Source organism: Leucopleurus acutus, assembly GCF_964270905.1.
Source record: "Leucopleurus acutus genome assembly, chromosome: 14".
NCBI lineage: Eukaryota > Metazoa > Chordata > Mammalia > Artiodactyla > Delphinidae > Leucopleurus > Leucopleurus acutus.
The window spans coordinates 79,057,176-79,081,833 of NC_139156.1; the positions used below are offsets into that span (position 1 = coordinate 79,057,176).

At 45.1% G+C, this 24,658-nt stretch overlaps 1 protein-coding gene across 2 annotated transcripts in view; it reads left to right on the forward strand.

The window, feature by feature from the left end:
* NID1 (nidogen 1) overlaps positions 1-24,658 on the forward strand; it is a 97,581-nt gene that overhangs the window by 24,125 nt on the left and 48,798 nt on the right. Inside the window, exons 3-10 of one of the 2 annotated variants that reach the window (XM_082854236.1) lie at positions 138-364; positions 3,514-3,887; positions 6,463-6,615; positions 10,362-10,613; positions 13,248-13,448; positions 15,550-15,795; positions 17,418-17,561; positions 24,059-24,184. In XM_082854236.1, the coding sequence (XP_082710362.1) occupies positions 138-364; positions 3,514-3,887; positions 6,463-6,615; positions 10,362-10,613; positions 13,248-13,448; positions 15,550-15,795; positions 17,418-17,561; positions 24,059-24,184 (1,723 nt within the window). The remainder of the gene's footprint in view (positions 1-137; positions 365-3,513; positions 3,888-6,462; positions 6,616-10,361; positions 10,614-13,247; positions 13,449-15,549; positions 15,796-17,417; positions 17,562-24,058; positions 24,185-24,658) is intronic. The other variant, XM_082854237.1, reaches the window with a different exon arrangement.

The following is a 24,658-nucleotide window of genomic DNA, read 5'->3' on the forward strand; positions in this document are numbered from 1 at the left end:
GTCCTACAAAAGTATTTCTTTAGAATAAGGTGTAAATACTGCCATCTCTGTATTTTTTAGATGCGATCTGGTGAAGAGCACATTTTAAGATCTGTAGATATTTTCCTGAGTAACTGAATTTTAACTCATCTTCACAGAGAAACACATTCCAGGCTGTTCTGGCCTCCTCTGATTCCAGCACCTACGCCATTTTCCTTTATCCTGAAGATGGTCTGCAGTTCTATACGACATTCTCAAAGAAGGATGAGAACCAAGTTCCCGCAGTGGTTGCTTTCAGCCAAGGTTTAGTAGGATTCATATGGAAGAGTGACGGAGCTTATAATGTATTTGCTAATGACAGAGAATCACTTGGAAACTTGGCCAAGTATGCTTTTTTTTTGTTCTTCAGTAGATTCTCCCCTTAATAAGACTATCATTAGTCTATAAGTCTGTAAGACTATTTAAAACAGTCTATAACTATTTAAAACAGTCTATAAGACTGTTTTATTAAGAATAATGTAATGGACAATATAGAACATTACCTGCAAATGTTCCCATGGATTTAAATTTTGTATATAATTTTTATATTATGGAGTACTTTGTTTTTCTGATGAACTCAAGGGGATATACTCTTAGAATGAACAGGTGTCCAAGTTTTTAGATATCATTCTCATTTGAGACAGTTTTACCATCTCTTCTATACGTATAAAGTTAGAAATACAAGTTATCCAAAACTATGTCCTGCTATGGCCCCAAGGCTGAGAAAACCCCTCCCAATTTCATATTGCCAGTTGAGTCTAAAACTCCTCTACACTTTAATGGTGTGCTGGTAAATGCTTAGCCACTGGCTTTAGGTGGGTTGGGGAAGCCCTCATTTATAGCATTTGCCTATTTCCGTGGTGTAAATACTCCTACCATGGCCCGTTTACAGCTGCTCACATCATGTCGCTCAACCTGGGGTTGAGAAAAGGTGAACCATTATATAGTATTCTCACCATAGAGGTGCAGTAGATTCAAATAACTTGAAGAACGTAGCTAATATGAGTCTCAAGTATTTATTCCCTCTGCTTTTATTTCTTTTAATTTTTATTATAGTTGATTTACAATGTTGTGTTAGTTTCTGCTGTACAGCAGAGTGAATCAATTATACATATATATATATAGCCACTCTTGTTTAGATTCTATTCCCATAGAGGTCATTACAGAGTATTGAGTAGAGTTCCCTGTGCTATATAGTAGGTTCTTATTAGTTATCTCTTTTATATATAGTAGTGTGTATATGTCAATCCCAATCTCCCAATTTATCCCTGCCCTTCCCCCTTGGTAACCATAAGTTTGTTTTCTACCTCTGTGACTCTATTTCTGTTTTGCAAATAGGTTTATTTATTACTATTTTTTTTTTAGATTCCACATATAAGCGATATCATATGATATTTGTCTTTCTCTGACTTACTTACTTCACTCAGTATGACAATCTCTAGGTCCGTCCATGTCACTGCAAATGGCATTATTTCGTTCTTTTTTATGACTGAGTAATATTCCATTGTATATATGTACCACGTCTTCCTTGTCCATTCATCTGTTGATGGACACTTAGGTTGCTTCCATGTCCTGGCTATTGTAAATAGTGCTGCAATGAACACTGGGGTATATGTATCTTTTTGATTGCCTCTCATTTTAATGTAGATTATTTAATTGTAAGTTTATATACTTTAATTTTTTACCAGCTGGTTCAAGCAAGCTCCTGCATAGCACTGCCTTTATTTGAGTCCCAAGCAGACAGATCGATTAGACGTCCAATTTCTGCAGGACTTTCTTGATTCCTCATTCCCCGTCTAACCCCAGTCTTTTGCTCAGTATTCTCTACCAAGTAGTGTATGTCCCTTCTTTCCATTGTACGAGCTGGTCATTTTACATAATTTCTTATAGGAACACTTCCAATCACACACAGAAGAACAGTAAAAATGGTGGTGCAAGAAGTAGAGATTAGGGTTATTCTATTGTATTTTATAACTATAAAATGCCTTTAGATTCTCAATATCATTTGTATTTCACTACACACTTTGAACATAAAAAGGTAAACTGAGACCTGTCCAAGGTTCCACAGCTAACAGTGTTGGGATTTCTAATAAACCAACTCTGTACCATTTTCACCCATAACTCTTCTGACACCAAATTTGTGGGCTTTTTCCCCCAACCAATTCTCCAACTCTTCAGACACCAGCTAGGTGTCCTGTGATTCGATTCAGTTCTGACACTAACTGCTTGGAGTCAGCACATACCTCACAGGTTAAGGGCTCAGTCCCACAAAACTGCCCCCACTTCAGACATCCCTTGCAAGTCCCGGGTTGCCACCTGCACTTCTGATCAACCAGCTATAAATCGGGGATCTCCATGAACCCCTGCTCAAGTTCGATAATTTGCTAGAATGGCTCACAGAACTCAGGAAAGCACTTTCCTTACTATGACCAGTGTGTTATAAAGGATACACTCAGGAACAGGCAAATAGAAGAGATGCATAGGGCAAGGTATGGGAGGAAGAGTGGGTGAGGGGCTTCCGTGTCCCCTCTGGGCTCACCACCCTCCTAGCCCCAAAGTTCTGTCAATCTCATCACTTAGGAATTTTTATTACATAGGCATGATTGATTAAACCATTGGCCATTGGTGATTAACCTATTCTCCAACCCCACTCCTCACCCCTGTCCCTGGAAGTCAGGGCGTGGGGAAGAAAGTTCCAGACCTGTAATCAAGCCTTATTCTTTTTTTTTTTTTTTTGCCGTACGAGGGCCTCTCACTGTTGTGGCCTCTCCCCTTGCGGAGCACAGGCTCCAGACGCGCAGGCTCAGCGGCCATGGCTCATGGGCGCAGCCGCTCTGCGGCATGTGGGATCTTCCCGGACCGGGGCACGAACCCGTGTCCCCTGCATCGGCAGGCGGACTCTCAACCACTGCACCACCAGGGAAGCCCCAAGCCTTATTCTTCCTAGTGACCAGCCCCCATCCTGAAGCTACCCAGGGTCCCCAGCCACCAGCCATCTCATTAGCATACAAAAAGACACTCTTATCACTCCAGAGATAACAGGGATTTTAGGGATTGTATGCTGGAACCAGAGACAAGGACCAAATACATATTTCTTATCATATCACACCATGCCCTGGAAAGAGAATAACTGAGAAAATGGATGACTCCGGTCAACAGGTTGCTTATATGGTAAAGCACATGACCAGTGATTCCTATAAATTGCATTTTAAGGCCTGAAAATGTCCCTGAAGAGTGCCTCTCGAGTGGCCAAGACTAAGCCTTTGCTAGGGTTGTGCCCATTGGATACAGCCTCACCGTATCCCCCTGGATGGTCTCAGCTCAGTGATGACCAGATAGGACTGCATCTGCTCTCTCATCCTCTACCGAGGCTGTGGGCAGAAGCAGGCGTTGGGTTTCAAATTGACACGGATCCCCAGGGCTCCTTCTGCTTGGTTGCTGGGGGCTGTTTGTGGGTTGCTGGCCTGTTTCCAAGAAGCCTGTCCTTCCCCCTAGGAGCAGCAACTCTGGGCAGCAGGGCATCTGGGTGTTTGAGATTGGGAGTCCGGCCACGGCCAGTGGCGTGGTGCCCTCGGACGTGAACCTGGGATTGGACGATGGAGCAGAGTATGATGATGAGGATTATGACTCGGTGACACCTCTGAGCCTGGAGGACACGGGCACCACATCCTTCCCCTATGAGGCCCGGAGAAAGGGAGACACTGGCACATACAACGTGCCCAGTGACCTGCCCCCCCGCCGCCTGGCTACTGAGAGACCCCCTGGACCTCCCACGGAGAGGACCAGATCTTTCCAGCTGCCAGCGGAGAGGTTTCCCCAGCAGCAACCACAGGTCATAGATGTGGATGAAGTTGAGGAAACAGGAGTTGGTAAGGCCATTTATGTTGCAGGTGGTACCTTCTTGGATACTTGCGTTTCCAGACAGGGGAGCATCGCTGGTGGGGTGTCAGCTGTGCGCATCATTTGGTGGTTTGTAAGGATGAGTGCCTGGGGAAGGAGGGGTGGAACTCACAGCTGCAGAGCATCGGTCGATGGGCCCGAAGGCTTCAGAGACTCCAAGGGATCTGGCCATTGGGGCTGGGGTTATGGAGACTGTAGAACATGTCCTCTTTCAAGTCTTCTATTATTCTTTCTTTCTTTTTTTTTCTGTTTTAAAGAGAAAAGTGCTTTAGAATTATTTTGATAGGCAGATTTCCTTCCTTATTTGTGACTTCTGAGATCAGTAGTATATTCACCCACCTGAAAAAACATTTTAGAAGCTCTTTTGGCTATTGACACGGTTTATCTTTGAAATTTATTTCCTCTTGGTTTTGGAAGGAGGATGGTTGATGATTTTTCTTCCCGGACCCTCTCAGTTTCAGAGTTAGTTTGTGAACGTTTAAAACTACAAAATAAGTAGATCCCCTTTTTGAGGATGGTTTTAAAGTACAATATCTTGTAATCAACGGTATTATATCAGATTTTTGCTACATTTTCAGGGAAAACCACTGGAATCCCAGCATGCTTTGATTTGTCTTATAAAAAACATTTGAACTAGACTGTGTTCATTATTTTTTTGCCCTTCAGGTTGACCTATAATCCATTAAGATTCCTATCAAGGGGACGGTCCAAGCCTTTAAATGATGTTTACTGTGACCCACAACTGCTTCAACTGTGAAGTTATCATAAGGCCCTCAAAACATCTACTCAGTTCCACATTATTCACCCATTTTTATTTCTCCTTACTTGTGATTTGTCTCGTAGCAATAGTCGGATGTTTGTTCTTATCGAGTATCCCAAAGCATGGACAGTATCTGGTGGCCGGGGTAGTGTGCTTACTTACCTCTGAGGCACAGAAACGGAGAAGCTGCCCTTAGTGACATGATGAGCACGTGGTTCATGTCTCAGGGCTCCCTTTATACACATGGCACCCTGGATTTCCTGGGGTAATGCTGACACCTAGCACGTCGCACTCAGCTCTTATAGCTGGGTCTCAGAGTGGTTGCCCCAAGATGGATTGCATATGTTTACCGGCACATATGTTTACCTTCACGGTGAGCTTTGAGTCTCATCCTGCTTTCACCCCACATACGTGTCTCTGAAATTCTCATTTGTGAAGTCTTCACTTAAATGAGAGCATAGCTAGCCCCAGCAGCTTATGGTAGTATATTCCTTGGTACTAGTAAAAAGAAAAGCCCGGATTTGAACCCCAACTGTGTTTAAAAGAGATGTTTTTCTGCCCTCGATCCCAGTTATTTCACTGTTTTTATTACAAAGGTCAGCCTTCTATAGCCAGCAGTGCATTCCTGGTGTGATTTGAATAGTCACCCACAGATACGTCGACCATAACAGACCCACTGGGAGCTGGGCTTAAGCAATCAGTAGCATCACATGCGTTCAGCTCAGGGCCCAAGTATTTTCAGCTCCAAACGCCATCTTTATAAATACAGGAAATTCCATTCTGGGTGTGTAGGACTCATGGAATCTACCTGGAGTTAAACTTTACTTTTCTCTTCACTCATAACAGTCATTTATAAAGTGGGTCATTATCCCCTATAAAAGTTCATCCCCTTTTGTGTTTTTGAACTTCATCCCAAATTAATTTGCTCTGGATTTTTGAGTTTAATGAGCTAGTTCATCATCCAATAAAATGAACCTGGGAGGGAGACATTTAAAATAGGGAGAAATTCTTCTTGTTTCTTGGGTCAGAGGCTTTTAGACCAGGTATGACTGAGGAATTATTTCTAACTAGCTTTTGACTCAAGAGCTTAGGATTTATCCCCTGGTGAGAAGAAAGGGTCAATTTTTTTTTTTTTTTTTTGCGGTACGCGGGCCTCTCACTGCTGTGGCCTCTCCCGTTGCGGAGCACAGGCTCCGGACGCGCAGGCTCAGCGGCCGTGGCTCACGGGCCCAGCCGCTCCGCAGCATGTGGGATCTTCCCGGACCGGGGCACGAACCTGCGTCCCCTGCATCGGCAGGCGGACTCTCAACCACTGCGCCACCAGGGAAGCCCAAGGGTCAAAATTTTTAAAAACTACTTTAAGCTTGTTAAAATGGCACTTTATGTTATAGATATTTTACCACAATAAAAGATAATTTTTAAAAATTTTAAGGTCCCTCCTGCCCAAAATATGAAGCGGATCTGATGACATTAGATGGATGCCATATTAAGATTGACATTGGGTGGCAGTCGCCTAATATTGATTCCGTGATACTAAGGACATTGGATTATAGCATTTTTAAAGAATTCACCCTTGTGATTTCTCAGACTCCCTTTAGACCCATTTGCTTTGGTGGTTTGAATAATAGAACCACTATACTATTTAAGTGGCTACAGGTAGAGAGCCCTGGGTCTGAATTGCCTGAGCAGATGTCAAGTGTTGCACAGCTGAGGGCGTAGGGTCAGAAAGCCTCCTGGTCCAGAGCCCTGTGAAGCGCTTACAGGTGTGCTGTGTTCTCTCCAAGCAGTTTTCAGCTACAACACAGATTCCCGCCAGACGTGTGCCAACAACAGACACCAGTGCTCTGTGCACGCAGAGTGCAGGGACTTTGCCACCGGCTTCTGTTGCAGCTGTGTTTCCGGCTACACGGGGAATGGCCGGCAGTGTGTTGCAGAAGGTACTTTGCTTCTGTCTTTTCCCTTTGAAGGGGGAGAAAGGGGGAGGAGTGGAGTTTTTGTTTTGGTGCGCTTTTTTTTTGTGTGTGTGTGATACTCGGGCTTCTCACTGTTGTGGCCTCTCCCTTTGTGGAGCACAGGCTCTGGACGCACAGGCTCAGCGGCCATGGCTCACGGGCCCAGCTGCTCCGCGGCATGTGGGATCTTCCCGGACCGGGGCATGAACCCGTGTCCCCTGCATCGGCAGGCGGACTCTCAACCACTGCGCCACCAGGGAAGCCCCTTGGTGCTTGTTTTGAAATCTTTCCTTTACCTAGATCTCTAAACGGGGGTGATATTTTCAGTCGGGCAATGATAGTTGATCTCTCATTCCCCGTTCTTGCCTGTATTTTTCTACTGGGGGTGTGGTTCTGGGGAGTGTCCTTTTTTCTAATAAGGGAAGGTCTCTTTCTTTCCTGTGTTGTTTCTCTATCTCTGAAATGACGGCCATTGGGAGCCCATCTTCACAACTGTCCCTATAGCGTGAGACAAAGGCTGAAGTGTTGAAATTATGCAGCCTGGACCATGAATTGTCAGTGCCCCCCATTTTCCTCCACTTCTTTCAAACCTTTTCTTTTGGCATCACTCAGACCGTCCTTATGGTGGTTCAACTCCAGCAAGGCCACAGTGGGCTGGTGGAAACCAAAGTATGTAGTGGGTAAAGACCTGTCCTCATGCCCCTGGAATCCCAACATGGTGATAGAGGAGCATAACGGGTGCATCACAGCTAACTCTGGAGTCCAGACCCATTGTGGGCCCACTCCAAAAGGGACTCAGCTGGCGTCAGTGGGCTGGCATCGGTTCTGAGCTCTGCCCCCGGAAAAGGACCAACCAGTCTTGACATTCTCAGATGGTCAGAAGAATCTTCTCTGCAAAAGTCTAGAGGGTCCGGATAAGAGTTTACTTCGAGAGGGAGACCTATGGGAACCTGAGGCCATAAACCAGAATTAAAACAAAACCAAACCGACCATACTGAACATTTGTTCCTTCAGATGCCAAGTCACCTCACTTGTCACCTGTCATTTTCCTCGTGTGTTTAATGAGGAACCTCAACTGCTTCACACAATACAACTAAATAAAACTCAGCTGGAGGAACACTTTTCTGTTTTTCAGATCCCCTGCCATAGCTAAAGTGAAATCAGTTATTTTAATTTGCTAAAATAAAAAAGTTCCCTCCTCGGTCACAGTTAGATGGTTAAATACTATGTGCAGCAACGAAAGAAAGTTTTGGATACGTTGCATATCAATTTGGGGGGATGTTTTTAACGTTTATGAATGTGTTGTCTGTTTGCTTCCAAAGCCCACCGCCCCAGGGATGGTGTACCTTTGCTGCTTTGTTTTAGGCTTGGCTTTTATATTTCTCTCACCCTGGGAGCAGCTTCCACAATCTACAGTGAACCTTTCTTCTCAAAGAGCAAAAATCTCATTAGCTCTTTCTGTGCCAGATATCAGACTGAAAATGCCGACAGGTTGCATTTGGCAGGAAGCTCAGATGTGACAGATTGCTCGGCTACATTTTTTGACCTTCTGTGCACGCCCCGTCGTAGTTTTGTGGTTTAAATATTTTTTTGGAGTCTTGCTACTTTTGAAATAGTTTTCTAGCTCCAAGTTTGGTGGAAAAAATTTGGTTTCCTTCCCCCTGGCTTTCCTGCTTGTTTCTGTAATTGTTTGGAGGCATTTTTTGATATTAGTCCTCTAACTTCACAGCATCCCCCAGTGTAATGACATAGTTTATTTGCAGAAATACTCTGTGTCGAGTCTGCCTTGGCTTGTCAATGAACCTGTTTATTTTATTTTATTTATTTTATATTTTATTTTATTTTATTTTATTTTATTTTTGGGGGCCGCACCGCACGGCATGCAGGGTCTTAGTTCCCTGGCCAGGGATGGAACCCATGCCCACTGCAGTGGGAGTGTGGAGTCTTAACTTCTGGACCGCTAGGGAAGTCCCTCAGTGACCCTGTTTAGCAGCTAAGGCATACTGAACACAGCAGAAAGTCTTCAGAACACTGGTGACCATACTCAGATGAGGGCTCGTTTGTCTCAGGTTATTCTACAAACTTTACTGAGAACTTACTGTGCACAGAAACCTCTGCTAAGACGGAGCCAGGGAGTTGGGTGGGAAAGTCTTGTCTCTAGACATTTATAATCTAGGAAGAGAAACACAATATGTACAATCAGTAAGTGATAGAATTTCTACATCAAACCTGAACAGTCCAAGGTGACTTATTTACCTCTTCCTTCAGTTTTTTTTTTTTTAAGATGTAAGTAACACAGTCACTTAAAGTATACCATTTGGTTCTTTTTAGTATATTAACTAAGGGGTGCAACTGCTACCTCTAATTTTAGAGCATTTTCATCGCTCCAGAAGGAAACCCTGGATCTCTTAGCCGTCACCCTCAGTTTATCCTCATCCCCAGTTTCTGTCAACAGCTAATCTACTGTCTGTCAACACGGGTTTTCCTGTTCTGGATATTTCATATACATGGCATCTTGCAACATGGGGCCTTTGTGTTTGGCTTCTTTCACTTAGCATGATGTTTTCAAGGTGCACCCATGTTTTAGCATGTATCGGGTACCTCATTCCTTTTTTCTAGCGAAATAATATCCATTTCACGGATATACCACATTCTGTTTATCCATTCATCAATTGATGGACATTTGGGTGCTCTCCCTTTTCGGCTATCGTGAATAATGCTGCTAGGAACGTCCGTGTACAAGTTTTTGGGTGGACGTATGTTTTCTGTTCTCTTGGTATATACCTAGGAGTTGGAATTGCTGGGTCATGTGGTAACCTTCAATTTTCTTATTCAAATACAAGAACAACTTAATTTCTTGAGAGCTTATCTTTTCCTGATTAAACAATAATAAATATATGCAAGTTATAAATATTTGAACATTATAGAGATGTATAGTATAGAAAATGAAAGTTCACCGTATGGCCCTGAGTTAGCCACTGGTAGCAGTTTTGTGTACACCTCTTCAGATATTTGCCCCTAAGTGTATGCTAATTTTTATCATTAATGTGATTTTCAGAAATGGTGTCCTATACATATACTATTTAGCAATTTATGAAGAAAGCTTTTAAATATGCCATAGTAAGTTTCCCATCTTTCCCAGTTGGCTAAATGGAACAACAAACACACCCCAGCCCGCAAGCTGGTTCTGGGTCAGAGGGCGTATTTGTGTGGCCTTCGATATCCGCTGTGGCCACTTCTGTCTGGCTTGGCTTGAGTGAAGGTCCAGGACTCAGACTGGCAGTCCTATGTTTGAGCCGGAGATGCTCTTTAAGATGTGTTACAGATCAGGCAACCAAATGTCCCATCCAGTTTAGCCCTGCTGTCCCAGTGAAATGACTAATTCTGTCCCCGATAATCTCAAAAGTGAGACATTTATGTCACCTAGTTCTAGACCACCCATGATACTGTTCTATGAGATCGTTTTATTTGCCTCAGACCTTCTTCCATCAAACAATGGGTCTCACTTTTCTGCTGTCCATGATCCATCAGCGTGGAAGAGAGGAAGAAATTGGAATTTGTAAGGCTCATAGACACAGCCATAGGAACTGCCTTTTTTGAACAGCTGTTTTCACTTACCCCAAAGCCCTTTACCCCAGCACTGTTTGGCTCTTTGCTTTTATAGGTACAGATCCTACCAGACATACTATTCTATTCTGAAGGGCTGGCTGCTTTCTTTGTTTCTCATTCAGGTACCCCCCAGAGAGTTAACGGCAAGGTGAAAGGGAAGGTCTTTGTGGGGAACAGCCAAGTTCCCATTGTCTTTGAGAACACCGACCTCCACTCCTACGTGGTAATGAACCATGGGCGCTCCTACACAGCCATCAGCACCATTCCTGAGACCATCGGGTACTCTCTGCTTCCTCTGGCCCCTATTGGAGGCATCATTGGATGGATGTTTGCCGTGGAGCAAGATGGATTCAAGAATGGGTTTAGCATCACAGGTAACTGACATCAGACCTTAAAATTAATGGGCTGGGGTGAATGGAAAGGGAACTCCATGTCTGCAAGTAACTTACTGATAAGCATTTTGTGGCTCTGGAAATAAGGTGTTGAGGTAAAATTATCAAGAAGTTTTTCAATTAATATACATTAACTGAGACTGTCTAGAATTGCATTTTGATCAGGGAGTGATTTCAGGGTGGAGGTTTAGATTTAGGCGGAGCAAATGATGTTTGCTCCTATATCCTCACAACCCAACGTATGGGGCTTCTCCTACTTATCCAGCCTGCCTCCAAATTCCCAACTAATCTGAAACTGACATTTGACATTTCCTCAGTATCTGCTTGGAGAAAAGGAACCTGTCATTTCTAGCTGGTAAAGTCCCTGATAAGCATAATCCTCACGAGTCTTAGGAAAGCTGAGTTTCCTTGGAGCTGCTTAGAGACCGTGTCCCGTCGGGGAAAGTTCAGTCTTTAGGGGACATGTGGGCAGATTGTCGGTGGGTGGGAGCGGAGGAGATGCTTCCCTGGAGCAGAGGTGGCCTCTCCCATGCTGTGCTGAGGCTGGTCCCCCTGTGCTGGAGGCCCTTTCCTGGAACTGCTTGGCTGGAGGAGTCTGCATCCTTCATCTCTGGCCGCTCGCAGGACCTGGAGCCTGCTGTTCTGGGGCACAGGTACATAGCCGCTGCCTCTGACTACCTAGACCTGCCTTCTCCAACACCCCTAGCCTCACTGTAGCTTCAGCCACGGCTTTATCGTGAAAACACTGCTGAGAGCAGGGTCTGTAGGCTTTGCACAGACACCCCTCTCAAAGTTACAGAGCATAAATACCTAACTTCCTGAAATGTGGACGTTTTAAGAAAGGAGAGGATATATATTTGAAAAGGGTATAAGATACCTTATTTGTGGTCCAGTGTTTTTTCTCCCTCTCCCACAGGCATGTGTACCCCGAGTATCATAACGATGTTCAGGCTCTCTTGCAAACACATGCTCTTCCCTTTGCAGACGTAGTTGAGCTTTGCAGCCAGATCCACAGATCCTAGTCCTTGGCTACACAGCATTTCATATTGGTGTTGCCTTGAATATGGGTTGACTTAAATGGATGGTCCTTTGTAACTTACATCAACTTCAGGGAGGCTGAGGGAGTCTTTACAAATTCCCTACAACAGCAAATCTTTGTTACTACAATGGTCCTTCTTAACTGCCCCTGTGTTATCAGCTGGAAATCTGCCTGGGACCTGGGGGCTATAAAGCAGGAGTTGTCCAACTTTTTCTGCAAAGGGCCATTTAGTAAATATTTTAAGCTTTGCCTAAATGTTTTAGGCTATTTGGACTCTGTTACAGCTACAGTAAGTCCCCTACACACGAACCTTCAAGTCGCGAACTTTCAAAGATGCGAACCTACGTTTGCATGTCCAATCACGTAAGTTAGTTCACATGTCTGGCGTACATTGTCACGTGAGTGCATCCTCCACAAGTGGTTGTGCTTTTGTGTACTTCACTGTACAGTACTGTATAGAGTACGGTAGGACAGTATCTTCATTTCAAGCCCAGGATGTCTGGAAGCAAGCGTAAAAGCAGCGGTGATGTAGCTGGTACTACTGTACTTTGAAAGGTACGGTACTGTACTGTAAGATTAAAAATGTTTTCTTTATTTATTTTTTTATGTATTATTTGTGTGAAAAGTATTGTAAACCTATTACAGTACAGTCCTAGATAGCGGATTGTGTTTGTTGGGTACCTAGGCTAACATTGTTGGACTTACGAACATATTGGACTTACGCATGCGCTCTCGGAACAGAACTCATCCGTACGTAGGGAACTAACTGTCTTCAACTTTGTCGTCCTCGAGCGAAAGCACCAAAGATAATATGCAAATGAATGATCATGTCTGTGTTGGAATGAAATTCTTCATGGGCACTGAAATGTAAATTTCATGTACTTTTCACATATCATGAAATGGCTGTCAGCTCTGCTATCAGGCGTCTGCAAAGGTGGCAAAGGGAGGAAGCTGGAAGAAGGGGGGGTATTTTTTCCTGCTTGTCAGGGGCTGCCTCCCTGCCCAGACCAAGGGGAGATCCTGAGCCAGCACCTTAGTGTGTGCTCCTAGGATGGTTTCTGGGTCTGGTGATAGTTTGCTCTGAACAAGTGGCCCATCCTGACCAGGGCTTAGCTCTTACAGTAGTCATTCCCACAGCCGACGTCCTGGAGCGCTTCATGTTTGGCAGAGGACGTTTTAACGTACTTATCTAATTTCCCCAAGACAGATTGTGTCCCTTTTTCATCATCAGGAAATGGAGGCTCCCGTGAGGTTAAGTAACTTGTTCAGGCTCACCCAACCAGTACCCAGCACAGCTGGGAGTCCAACTCCTATCCCCTGCTTTTTCCAGCACAAGCCATGAGCCCACCCATCTCAGATGCTGGTTTGCAGCTGGCAAGCAGCTTCTGTTTCTTGCGCGTGACTCAGTTGGGCCATATGGATGTCCCAGCTCTGTCCTTGGTGTCAACAGCCCCATTTCTACTAACCAAACTAAAGCATCTGCAGAGGAGGTGTGAGCCTGTCCCCACAGTGAGCCCAGGGTGGGCATGAGGGTGGCTTCCCTGACAGCAACGTGACAGACTGACCTTGCTTTGCAGGGGGCGAATTCACCCGCCAGGCTGAGGTGACCTTTGTGGGGCACCCGGACAAGTTGTTCATTAAGCAGCAGTTCAGCGGTATTGACGAGCACGGACACCTGACCATCGACACGGAGCTGGAGGGCCGAGTGCCGCAGATCACCTTCGGCTCCTCGGTGCACATCGAGCCCTACACGGAGCTCTACCACTACTCCCACCAGGGTGAGCCGCAGCGCCGCGTCCTGGGCCAGTGCCGCGTCCTGGGCCAGCGTCACCCACAGGCTCCAGCCCTGAGCTCATGCTATCTCCTGACCTTCGGAGAGGGAAGTGCAGGGGGTACCTTATACAAATCACCTTTTCTCTAATAGATATCATGCACACTCATTGGAGAGAATTGAGGGCAGAAAAGAAAATAAACATAACTTACAGATGTAAAACCAGGACACAATTATTATTAGATTAAGTGTATTTCCTTTCAGCCTTTTCCTTCCATATAAAAAATACCCCAACATATGTATATATACCAACACAAATAATATCCCAACATAAAATCTCACCATATTATATAATTTCAAAACAGTATAATTTTATTATAATATACATCTGTATGTACTTTTTAAGTTTCAAATTTACAGAAAAGTTGAAAATAGCAGTTTCCACATATCATTTACCCAGCCTCACCAGTTGTTAACATTTTGCTACATTTATTTATCATTCTCTCTCGCATACATACATATATATATATATATATATATATATATATATATATATATATATATGGGGTTTTTTTGGAGAGTAAGTTGTAGGCACCATGATCCTTCATTCCCTAAATAATTTACGTGTTCTTCCTAAGGACGAGAACATCCTCTCACACGGTCCCAGTACACTCATCAAAATCAGGAAATTTAACATTGATGCAATACTACTGTATCCTCTACAGTCAAGTATATAGTTTCTATTTACATAATTTCAGTCATACCACATTATTGTATCTTCACTTTTCCAGTTAGCATCAAATTATGAATACTTGATGGTTTCATTCTAGGCTTTGCAAACACTTTTTAATGAATCTCTACCATTCTGTTGTATGGCTCTCCATGTAAACCATTCTCTTTTCTAAAGCTTAGGTTATTTCCAATTTTTCCTTCTCATAATGAGTTGAACTAATCACCTTCATCATAAATCTTGACCACATTTCTGATTCTTTTCTGACCGAATTCCTAGAAATAGAGGTGCCGAGTCAAACAAGGGAGACTCTTTAAAGGCCCTTATTAAATGGCCATCCAGAATGGTTGTACCAATTACCATGGCCCTGTGGCTCGCTCCGGCTCTCCTGGGGAAAACGAGTGGGTGAGTAGGAGGTGCAAGGAGCCGCAGCACCCCGGTCTGCAAGTCAGGCTACGACCAGATGGTGTTTCTGGCAGCCCAGCACGTGGGAGCTGGACAGGAGGCAGCTTACACTAATCTTTTATGTATCCTCTGGCTTTGATTGTGAACTACCACAGAGCACACAGATATAAAGAGTCTTCTATACTTTTTTTAAAATAGGAAGTTGAGATTTTCATTGTATGGGGGAAAAGCGAGCTGTCTTCTAAGTGGGGAAGACTTTCCCTTCTCTAGTGAGATCTGCTCACGGCTCTTCAGTAATTTATAGAAATTGGCTACTGAAACCTATGAGTGTCTCATTTTTATATATCAGAGAACCGTTTAATCTAGGGTTATTTATAGCAGCCTCTATTTATTGAATCCTAAGTGAGATAACCCGTAAAAAGCAGTTAGCACTCTGCGAGTCGCGTGGTAAACGCTCCGTAGACGGTGGTGTGTCTTAATGAGAGTATTAGCCTGCTTGATCCCAGAAATTTTACATACATTGTCTCATCCTCACCGCAGCCCATGTCGGAAAGGAAACAGAGGGTAAAGAAGTTAGTAACTGGCCTATGATCACACGCCTTGTGAGCGAAGGGGCAAGGTGTGAGTTCAGGTGTCTCTCCCTCCAAGCCCGTGCTCTTTCCATCAGACCTTAAACTCTGCGTTGGTTCTGGGTGACTTAGGAACTTATAGAGAAGCACTTGATGAGAAAAAGCAGTAACTGTTTCTAATGCAAACAACATCAGTAATAGTATGGGAAATCTAGGTGGCAGAATGAGTCCCAGTGCTGAAATAAATAGTTTTATGTATCCTGTTCCGTCCGATCTCTCATCTGGTAGCAGTATAGGCAGAGAATACTGCTGATGGTTTTAGAGCCCTTGACTAAGCCTCTTGTATCCTCAAGATCTCTCCTTTGTGTCCCTGCCTTGTCTCCCTGCTTCCCTCCCGCATCCAGTGATCACATCATCCTCCACCCGGGAGTACACAGTGATGGAACCCGAGCGGGATGGCACTGCCCCTTCTCACGTCCACACTTACCAGTGGCGCCAGACCATCACCTTCCAGGAGTGCGTCCACGACGACTCCCGGCCGGCCCTGCCCAGCACCCAGCAGCTCTCAGTGGACAGCGTGTTTGTCCTGTACAACCAGGAGGAGAGGATCTTGCGCTATGCTCTGAGCAACTCTATTGGTCCTGTGAGGGGTAAGAGGTGGCAGCTCAGCCTGGGCGTCGTGTGTGTCTGCCTGCACGGCTCTCTCGGTGCTTTTGACATGTTGTTTTTCGTCTCTTACTCTCAGTAAGAAGAAGAAAGTTATGCTGAAATAGCTCCCGGCAGAAATAAACGTCTGGTCATTTATGATTCTTAGAAAACCTACCTGTCTCTGTTCTGCTAACCTAAGGCCTCCTCATTATTCCATTTGGGGTGGAGAAGAGTGATAATCCTTGAGTTACCTTAAAGAGTAGACCATCCAAGGGCTGCAGCTGCCTGTGGCCGGGCATTTATTTTTATTTTATTTTTTATCCTTTTCCATTATGATTTATTGCAGGATATTGACTGCAGTTCCCTGTGCTATACAACAGGACCTTGTTCTTTATCCATTCTCTATATAACAGTTTGCATCTTCTAACCCCAAACTCCCAATCCATCTCTGTCCTTCCCCCACACCCTTGGCAACCACAAGTCTGTTCTCTGTGTCTGTGAGTCTATTTCTGTATCCTAGATAAGTTCACTTGTTGTTTCCATGTCATGTCTTGGCCATTGTGAATAGTGCTGCTAGGGGTGCGTGTATCTTTTTGAATTGTCTGGGTATATGCTCAGGAGTGGGATTGCTGGACCCTATGGTAGCTCTATTTTTAGTTTTTTGAGGAACCTCCATACTGTTCTGCATAGTGGCTGTATCAATTTACCTTCCCACCAACAGTGTAAGAGGGTTCCCTTTTCTCCACACCCTCTCCAGCATTTATTGTTTGTAGATATTTTGATGATGGCCATTCTGACCGGTGTGAGGTGATACCTCATTGTAGTTTTGATTTGCATTTCTCTAATAATTAGCGATGTTGAGCATCTTGTCACGTGCCTATGGATGGCCAGGCATTTAAAACACTCTGATACTCACTGTGTGCTCAGGGCCTGGGGAAATCCTAATCAAATCTGCTGAAAGTCAGGCACGGAGCCTACAACGAGCTTTCTGCCCGGGGACGGCACATTGCGAGAGGCGGGGTCTAGTCTCGGGGTGCTTCTGGCTGCGTGGAAGGAGCTGCAGCTAGTGGGGCAGCCCAGTGTCAGGTCTCACATCATCCAAATCTTTAAGCCCTAGGGGTTCTGTATATTTGGGGTCTAGGTGTGAAGGTCTTTCTCTTTTTCAGTTATTTTTGATTCTCCCTCTATACCCAGGTCACTTCTCCAGCTAGTCGAGTTTGTCCTCAGCTCCATAAAGCAGAAGGAGGGCAGGTGTCTGTCTCCTTCCTTTGACAGCTGTAGCTCCAGGCATCAGGGGTTGGCGTATTTTTTTCTTAAAAGGCCAGACAGTATCAATAAATATTTCAGGCTTTGCCAGCCGTGCAGTCTCTCTCAGTTCTGTGACTGTAGCACAAAAGGACCGTATGCAAGTGAATGGGTGTGGCTGGTTTCCAGTAAAACTTTATTTACAAAAACAGACAAATGTCCAAAGGGATGTAGTTTGCTGATCCCGCCTCAGGTGACCCCCAGGTGACTCAGGAGTCGGCGGGTTTTCTGGTCATCAGTCCTGCCTTACTTTCTGGGGTTTCTGGAGGAATAAGAGTTTCTGAATCCTCACTGGGTTTCAATGTCTCTGCCTTCACAGACGGCTCCCCTGATGCCCTTCAGAATCCTTGCTACATCGGCACTCATGGGTGTGACAGCAATGCAGCCTGTCGCCCCGGCCCCGGGACCCAGTTCACCTGCGAGTGTTCCATCGGCTTCCGGGGAGACGGACAGACCTGCTACGGTACAGTCGTCCACTCTGACTTGGTGGTGGTGGGCAGTGGGGTGGGGGGCTGCAGAAACAGATCCTGTACAGCAGAGGGGCGAGGAAGAGGCAGCACCGGTGAGATAAACACTGATGGTCACGCTCAGTGTTCCCTCCGTGATGTTAGGGGTCCTGGCCCTTCCTTCATCTGGTCAGATGCCCTGACTCTAAGCAGCAGAGTAGAATTTATAAGGCCACACTCCACTTCACGTAGAGGATACATGGACTTAAAGGAGGGGAGAGTCAGCGCTGTTTATAACACACATAATATGACTACAACTGCGACGTACCCAGGCATTGTTGTGTTAGGTGCTTCACAAACACTAACTGATTTAATTCAGCAACGCTAATGAGATAGATTCTTTCATTTCTGTCTTTTAAAAATTATTTTTAATTGTGGTAAAATGGACATAATATCAAATTGATCATTCTAACTCTTTTGAAGTGTACGGTTCAGCAGCATTAAGTACATTTACATTGTTGTGTGACCATCACCACCATCCATCTCCACAACTCTTTTCATTTGCAAAACGGAAACTCTATTCCCGTTAAATAACAACTTCCCATCCCTCCCCTCCCCCGCCAGCCCCTGGCAACCACCATTCTGTAACACTTCCTACAAATCTGATGATTCTAGGTAACTCATGTAAGTGGAATCATACAGTATTTGTCCTTTGCTGTATCTGGCTTCTTTCACTTAGCAGAGTGGCCCCAAGGTTCATCCATGTTGTAGCCTGGGTCAGAATTTCCCTTCTTTTGAAGGCTGCGAAATATTCCATTGCATACACATACTCTTTTTTCTTTCTAATCCATTCATTTGTCTATAGGCACTTGGGTTGCTTCAATTCTTTTTCTGTCGTGAATTATGCTGCTATGAACATGGGGTACAAATATCTGTTTGAGACCCTGCTTTCAACTCTTTTGGGGATATACCCAGAAGTGGAATTGCTGGGTCACATCAATTCTGTGTGTGATTTTTTTCGAAGAACCGTCATATTGTCTTCCCCAGCAGCTGCACCATTTTATATCCCATTGCCAGTGCACAAGGGCTGCAATTTCTCCGCATTCTTGCCAACACTTGTTTTGTTTTTTGGATAGCGGCCATCCTAACGGGTGGGAGGTCTATTCCTGTTTTTACAGATGAGCCGGGGACATTGGAACGTTGGACCTTGAGTCTCTGACTCAAGTGCGTATATTATACTGTCTTCACTGTACTTATTTTATTGCTTATGATTTCACTTTAAATACTTTCACGTAGACAGATTGATATTTATGTTTGTTACTAAATTTTAATCCACCGCCAAAAGGCGATTAGTTGACTCCTGACTCCATGAAGAGTCCATATAGCAGAGGCAACTAGGGTAAGAATGTCAGAGCTTCCTAAACCTGCCACAGGGGCTCACCAGCAAATGCAAGGAGTGCTAGAAGTAAGCTTCCCTAGTGAAATGGGGGGTGTGCACATGTCTTTTTGGCCAGAATGATGAGCAGCCCCCTTGAATGACTGGGGCCTAAGAATCTGGGGAGCCCAGCAGCCTTGGAATTTGGGAACGATGCCTTGGGTCTGGAATCCGTTGAATTGAATCCATTGGATGCCTCCAATGAATGGCAGCTTTAGTGTGCTGATTTCACGTGAAGGTTAGCAGATCCTGCTGCTGGGGTATTGCTGCAGTTACTTCAGAGTGAAATTTATGTGAGGTGCTCATTGGAACGTCTGAAAGGATGGAGAGCAGGGACTGGGCTTACGGGAACAGCTTGTACCACTGTTTAGCCGGCTCGCTGAGGACTTGGTCCGTGTGGTAGAATTCAATCTGAGACTCGCTTCCCTTGTAACGTACCACTGGGCAGGGGACATAGTTCCTACTCACCTCTGATCATCAGAGTTCCCCCGGTGTTTCCCCAAAGAGCCCAACAGTCTTGAATGGCTAAATTGGCTTAGGCCACTTTGAAACTGTGATACTGTGTGTGTGTGAGCAGAGACCTCCCAGACCATGGTGATGGTGATGGACACCACGAAGGGATGAGGTACCCCCATTTCTCCAGCGGAAGCCTATACCTCCTTAGTCTTTATGTAGCTGTGCTTCAGCTTCATAAGCCAACTGAATACAGTAAGTCCCCTACGTACAAACCTTCAAGTTGCGAACCTTCAAAGCTGCAAATGTGCATTTGCGTGTCCCGTCATGTAAGTTAGTTCACGTGTCTGGTGTACATTGTCACGTGCGTGCATCCTCTATAAGTGGTTGTGCTTTTGTGTACTTTACTGTACGGTACTGTATAGAGTACGGGAGTACAGTATCTTTGTTTCAAGCACAGATGTCCGGAAGCATGCGTAAAATCAGCGGTATATAGATGCTTGTGGTAGTTGGGAACCTAGGCTAAGTTTGCTGGACTTACGAACAAATTGGACTTACAAACGCACTCTCGGAATGGAACTCATTCGTATGTAGGGGAATTACCGTGTTAGTAGAACGTGGAGCTACCCCAACCTGCTGACCCATAACCTCTGGCTAATTCTGCTTTTGGTGCCTGAGCTTGTGGTGGGACTGCTTGCTTCACTTTCCCAAGGCACAACCAGCCATGCTTTATGGATGGAATCTGTTGCTATCGTGGAAACCCCTCCGATGTGTTGGCCCAGGAAGACAGGTGTTTGTGCGCACTAGCTTTTGCCCTGGCAGATTTGCACCATGGAATGTGGGTATATTCCTAGTCAGGCTACTTTCTGTTCTGGGTCACGAGAATAAGCCTCGTAGCGTTAATGCATTGAGACACCGGGCTGTTGATAGGAAATTGCATTAAGCAGATCACTTCACATATTATTTTGACCTGGAAAGTGCCTCTGAAGAGGATGAGGGTGAGCCTTTGTCATTCAGTGTGTGTAGCGTTGATATAATGACAGATGACATTCAAAGTAAGGCTGGGCTTGATTAGACACTGCAGAGTGACCCTGCGAGCTAATTTGGAGATTTCCAGTTGAATCACAAGAGCTCTGGTGCCTGACAGAATGGCTTCCCTATATTTCTCAGTTGGGAGGCTGTAAGAGAGGGTTTTGCACAGTCTCTCATTGAGTGCGCACAAGGCATTTAACAAATAAATCCTGAGACTCTTCTCCAATAAGAGCCTGGTGTTTATGAAAAGGACACATTTTAGAGAAACTTAGAGTTGTTGAAAAGTAGCCACTCTGAAAAAAAGTCGAAAAGGAAGCAGTGATTACAAGAATAATCCAGGATTTTCCTGTTGGGTTAGGGAATGATTTATGTGAAGGGAAACCTCTTCCCAGTGAAGACGTTGACCAGATCATGACTAATGAGAACAATAATCTTCAAGCAGATATTGTGATCTTTTATAAGGAACAGTTATCACTGGTTCACTGTTTCTACTAAAGAATGGATTAGAGTCCTAGCCTCCAATTACAGAAGGGAGGGTTTAAATTAGGCATTAGGAAGAATTTCCAAACTGTAAGGACCGTGAAATAATAGCAGGGAGATGGCTAGGGTTTTGCTCTGAAAGAGAAGGAGTTGCCCAGCTTGGATTTTATGTGTAGACCTTCCAAGGTTTTATGTGTAGACCTTCCAAGATTTTATGTGTAGACATTCCAAGATGGAGGTGGGGGTCGTGCTAGGGGACCATCCCCTCCCTCATCCCACGGGCCCCCAGGTCCCGTTTGCCGTGGTTCTCCAGGTAGGGTGTGCCGGATGGGCATCCTTCCAATCACCGAAGAAGCTTTCTTGAAACACGCAGTTTCCCTTTCCGTAAACCTTCTAGAGGTGGAATGAAGCTTGGAAAATTTCCCCTGGTGATTGTGTTCTGTCCCTTTGATTGGAAACTGCTGCTCTGTGCTCTCGTGCTTTGGCAGTTGAGCCTCAGCCGTGGATCCCTGCAGTTTGCACAGCGTGTCCAGACATCTGGCCTGTAGTGTCCTCTGAGAGCTGTAGTTCAGAACACAGTGAAGCAGAATGATCTTTTTCTCCCGTGTTGTTGAAGCAGCAGCTGGTGGATGGAGCTGGAAAGTCCACACTTGCTGAATATCCCTCCACCCCCATCCCAGCTCCAGCTGGTTAAGAGGCTGCCTTGGGAGGGGCTTTGTTCTGTAACCTTCCAGCTGTGCCTGGAGCCATATTCTGGTCTGAGATCTTTTTTTTTTTTTTAACTGCAGTATAATTGATTTACAGTGTTGTATTAAGTTCTGCTGTACAGCAAAGTGACTTAGTTATACACATATATACGTTCTTTTTTTATATTCTTTTTCATTATGGTTTATCGCAGGATACTGAATATAGTTCCCTGTGCTATACAGTAGGACCTTGTTGTTTATCCATTCTAAACGTAATAGTTTGCATCTACTAACCCCAGACTCCCGGTCCATCCCTCTCCCTCCCCCCTCCCCCCCTCCCCCCGCCCCTGGCAACCACAAGTCTGTTCTCTATGTCTGTGAGTCTGTTTCTGTTTTGTAGATAGGTTCATTTGTGCCAAATTTTAGATTCCACATATAAGTGATATGAGATCTTGTATCTTTTTTATTATTACTTATTTATTTATTGGCTGTGTTGGTTCTTCCTTGCTGCGTGTGGGCTTTTCTCTTGTTGCAGCGAGCAGGGGCTACTCTTCGTTGCGGTGCGTGGGCTTCTCACCGCGGTGGTTTCTCTTGTTGCAGAGCACGGATTCTAGGTGCACAAGCTTCAGTAGTTGTGGCATGTGGGCTCAGTAGTTGTGGCTCACGGGCTTTGTTGCTCCGCGGCATGTGGAATCTTCCCGGGCCAGGACTCGAACCTGTGTACCCTGCATTGGCAGGCGGATTCTTAACCAGTGCGCCACCAAGGAAGCCCCGAGACCTTGGATCTTAAACACGTCACGGAAACTTACATTGCAGTGTAGTTTCAAAAGCTGAATGCCATTTGGTTTGGGTTTTTTTCTGAGTATAGGTCCAACTGCGGGGCTGAAGTGGCAAAAATGCCTGTCTTGTGCAGTACAGTCCAAAAAGCCAGCAGGGCTTTTGCCCCACCAGCGAAGAGACCGGCTGGACTGGCCATCGGAGGGGGAGCATGAGGAAGCTTCACATGATGGAATTGAGGAGGGGCAGCTGAGAGGGGGAGGGGGTTGTGTGGTCTCAGCCACCATAAAATCTTCCTCACACGCATCTCCAAGAGTTCTAAAAATGCCAGAAGTACCTGTGCACTCTGAGAGTGAGGTTGGCACAGAAGGATCTTGTGTGACTGTATTTATTTCAATCCATCAGTGGACGGGTGACCCAGGTGATGACAGAGTAGCTTGATTTCTTATCTGGGCCAACCAGCCTTCCTGTAGTGGTAGCCACAGACTGGCCCCCAGTGCCAGTGGCCACCTGAGGGCTATGTTCCTAGAATCGGAACACCCCTGTGGCTGGTAGTGTAGGATAATAACAATAGGTGCATTTCTTTTTTTTTTTTAATTTCTTCTTATTTTTTGGCCGCACCCCGTGGCATGCAGGAGCTTAGTTTCCCAACCAGGGATCAAACCCGTGCCCCCTGAATTGGGAGTGTGGAGTCTTAACCGCCGGCTGGCCCGGGAAGTCCCAATAGGTACATTTCTCGAGCAGGCTAGGCTTACATCCATTTTCTGTAATCTTCAGTAGAACCCCTCAAGATGAATAGTAGCGTGAGTACTCACCAATGGGGAGACTGAGGCAGAGTAGTGAGGCAACTTGCCCGGGACCACACAAGCTGGTAAGGAAAGGAGGCAGGATTTGAACCTAGCTGTGTCCAGCTCCGGAGCATACGTTCCTTTGTTCCAGTCACCCCACGCGATGGCCACAGTATTGTCCTGTGGGAGAGCATCACTCACAATCTTATGAGTTAATGGTTTTCCTGTTAGTGCATTAAGCGCAAGATAACATTCCAAGATTCACAGTTAGGCTTTAAACGGTCCCCCTTTGCTTTGTCAGTATCGTTGGAGAAAGGAAATATTTTTGAACAAGAGCATATTTAATTACGTTTTGTAGTTTAGGAACCTTATTCAGAGTCTGGAGACTTGTCTGCACGTCTTTCTAACACGTATTTGCCCATCTGATGTTAGTGGGCGCCAGGCTCAGCAACTAACTCCAAAAGGCAGGGCGGGTTGGGTGGGGAGCAGGGAGTACACATTTATTCAGGAGGAGGGCCTTGGGATCACTCTCAAATTATGCACAGAAAAAAAGATTTCTTTAACATCATTTTTGGAACATAAAAAGGTGTGTTTTAAAGTGGATCCGTTTGCATGCCAAAATGCTTTCTATTTTATTATGTTTAGTGGTGTTTGAAGAGGTGTTTTTTTTTTTTAAGAGTCTGCATTCAAACAAAAATTTGGGAGGAATTCCCTGACAGTCCAGTGGTTAAGACTTGGCGCTTACACTGCAGGGGGCCTGGGTTCGATCCCTGGTCGGGGAACTAAGATCCCCCAAGCTGAGCGGCGAGGCCAAAAAGAAATAAATCAATAAATAAGTCTTAAAAACATTTTTTTTGCCGTAGATATTGACGAATGTTCAGAGCAGCCCTCGGTGTGTGGGAGCCATGCAATCTGCAATAACCACCCAGGAACTTTCCGATGCGAGTGTGTGGAAGGTTACCGGTTTTCAGAGGAGGGAACGTGTGTGGGTAAGTTCTGTGGGTGACTTTTCAACACGAGTAATTCACATGACGTATGTCAGCACCTGTGTGAATGGTACTGCCCCAGGTAGTTGTCCTGGCTGAGATGGAAGGTTCCCTGTACTGTTGGGGAGGACAGTTTACAAAGGTGAATCAGACTTCATTCCTTCCCTCCGACTGCCTGGAGAGTCACAGGTACAAGGAATAAGCAGTGTTGCCTGTCTACACTGGTAATACCCTTCCCTTCTTATAAAATTCCTTTTAATTCTTTCCATTATTCTTTTAATAGCTATTCAAACAATTAGACATGTTTCTCCTTATAATTAGTGGCCTTGGGATTCACGTGGAGGGAACACCTTATAGGCATTTGTGTCATTACCTGCCTTCGATTGAATTCTTCCTGATTTACATCTAAAACTCCATTCGGAGCCTTTCTGTTTACGGATTTCCATTTTACAAGCCCCAAGTACTAGCATAACTTCA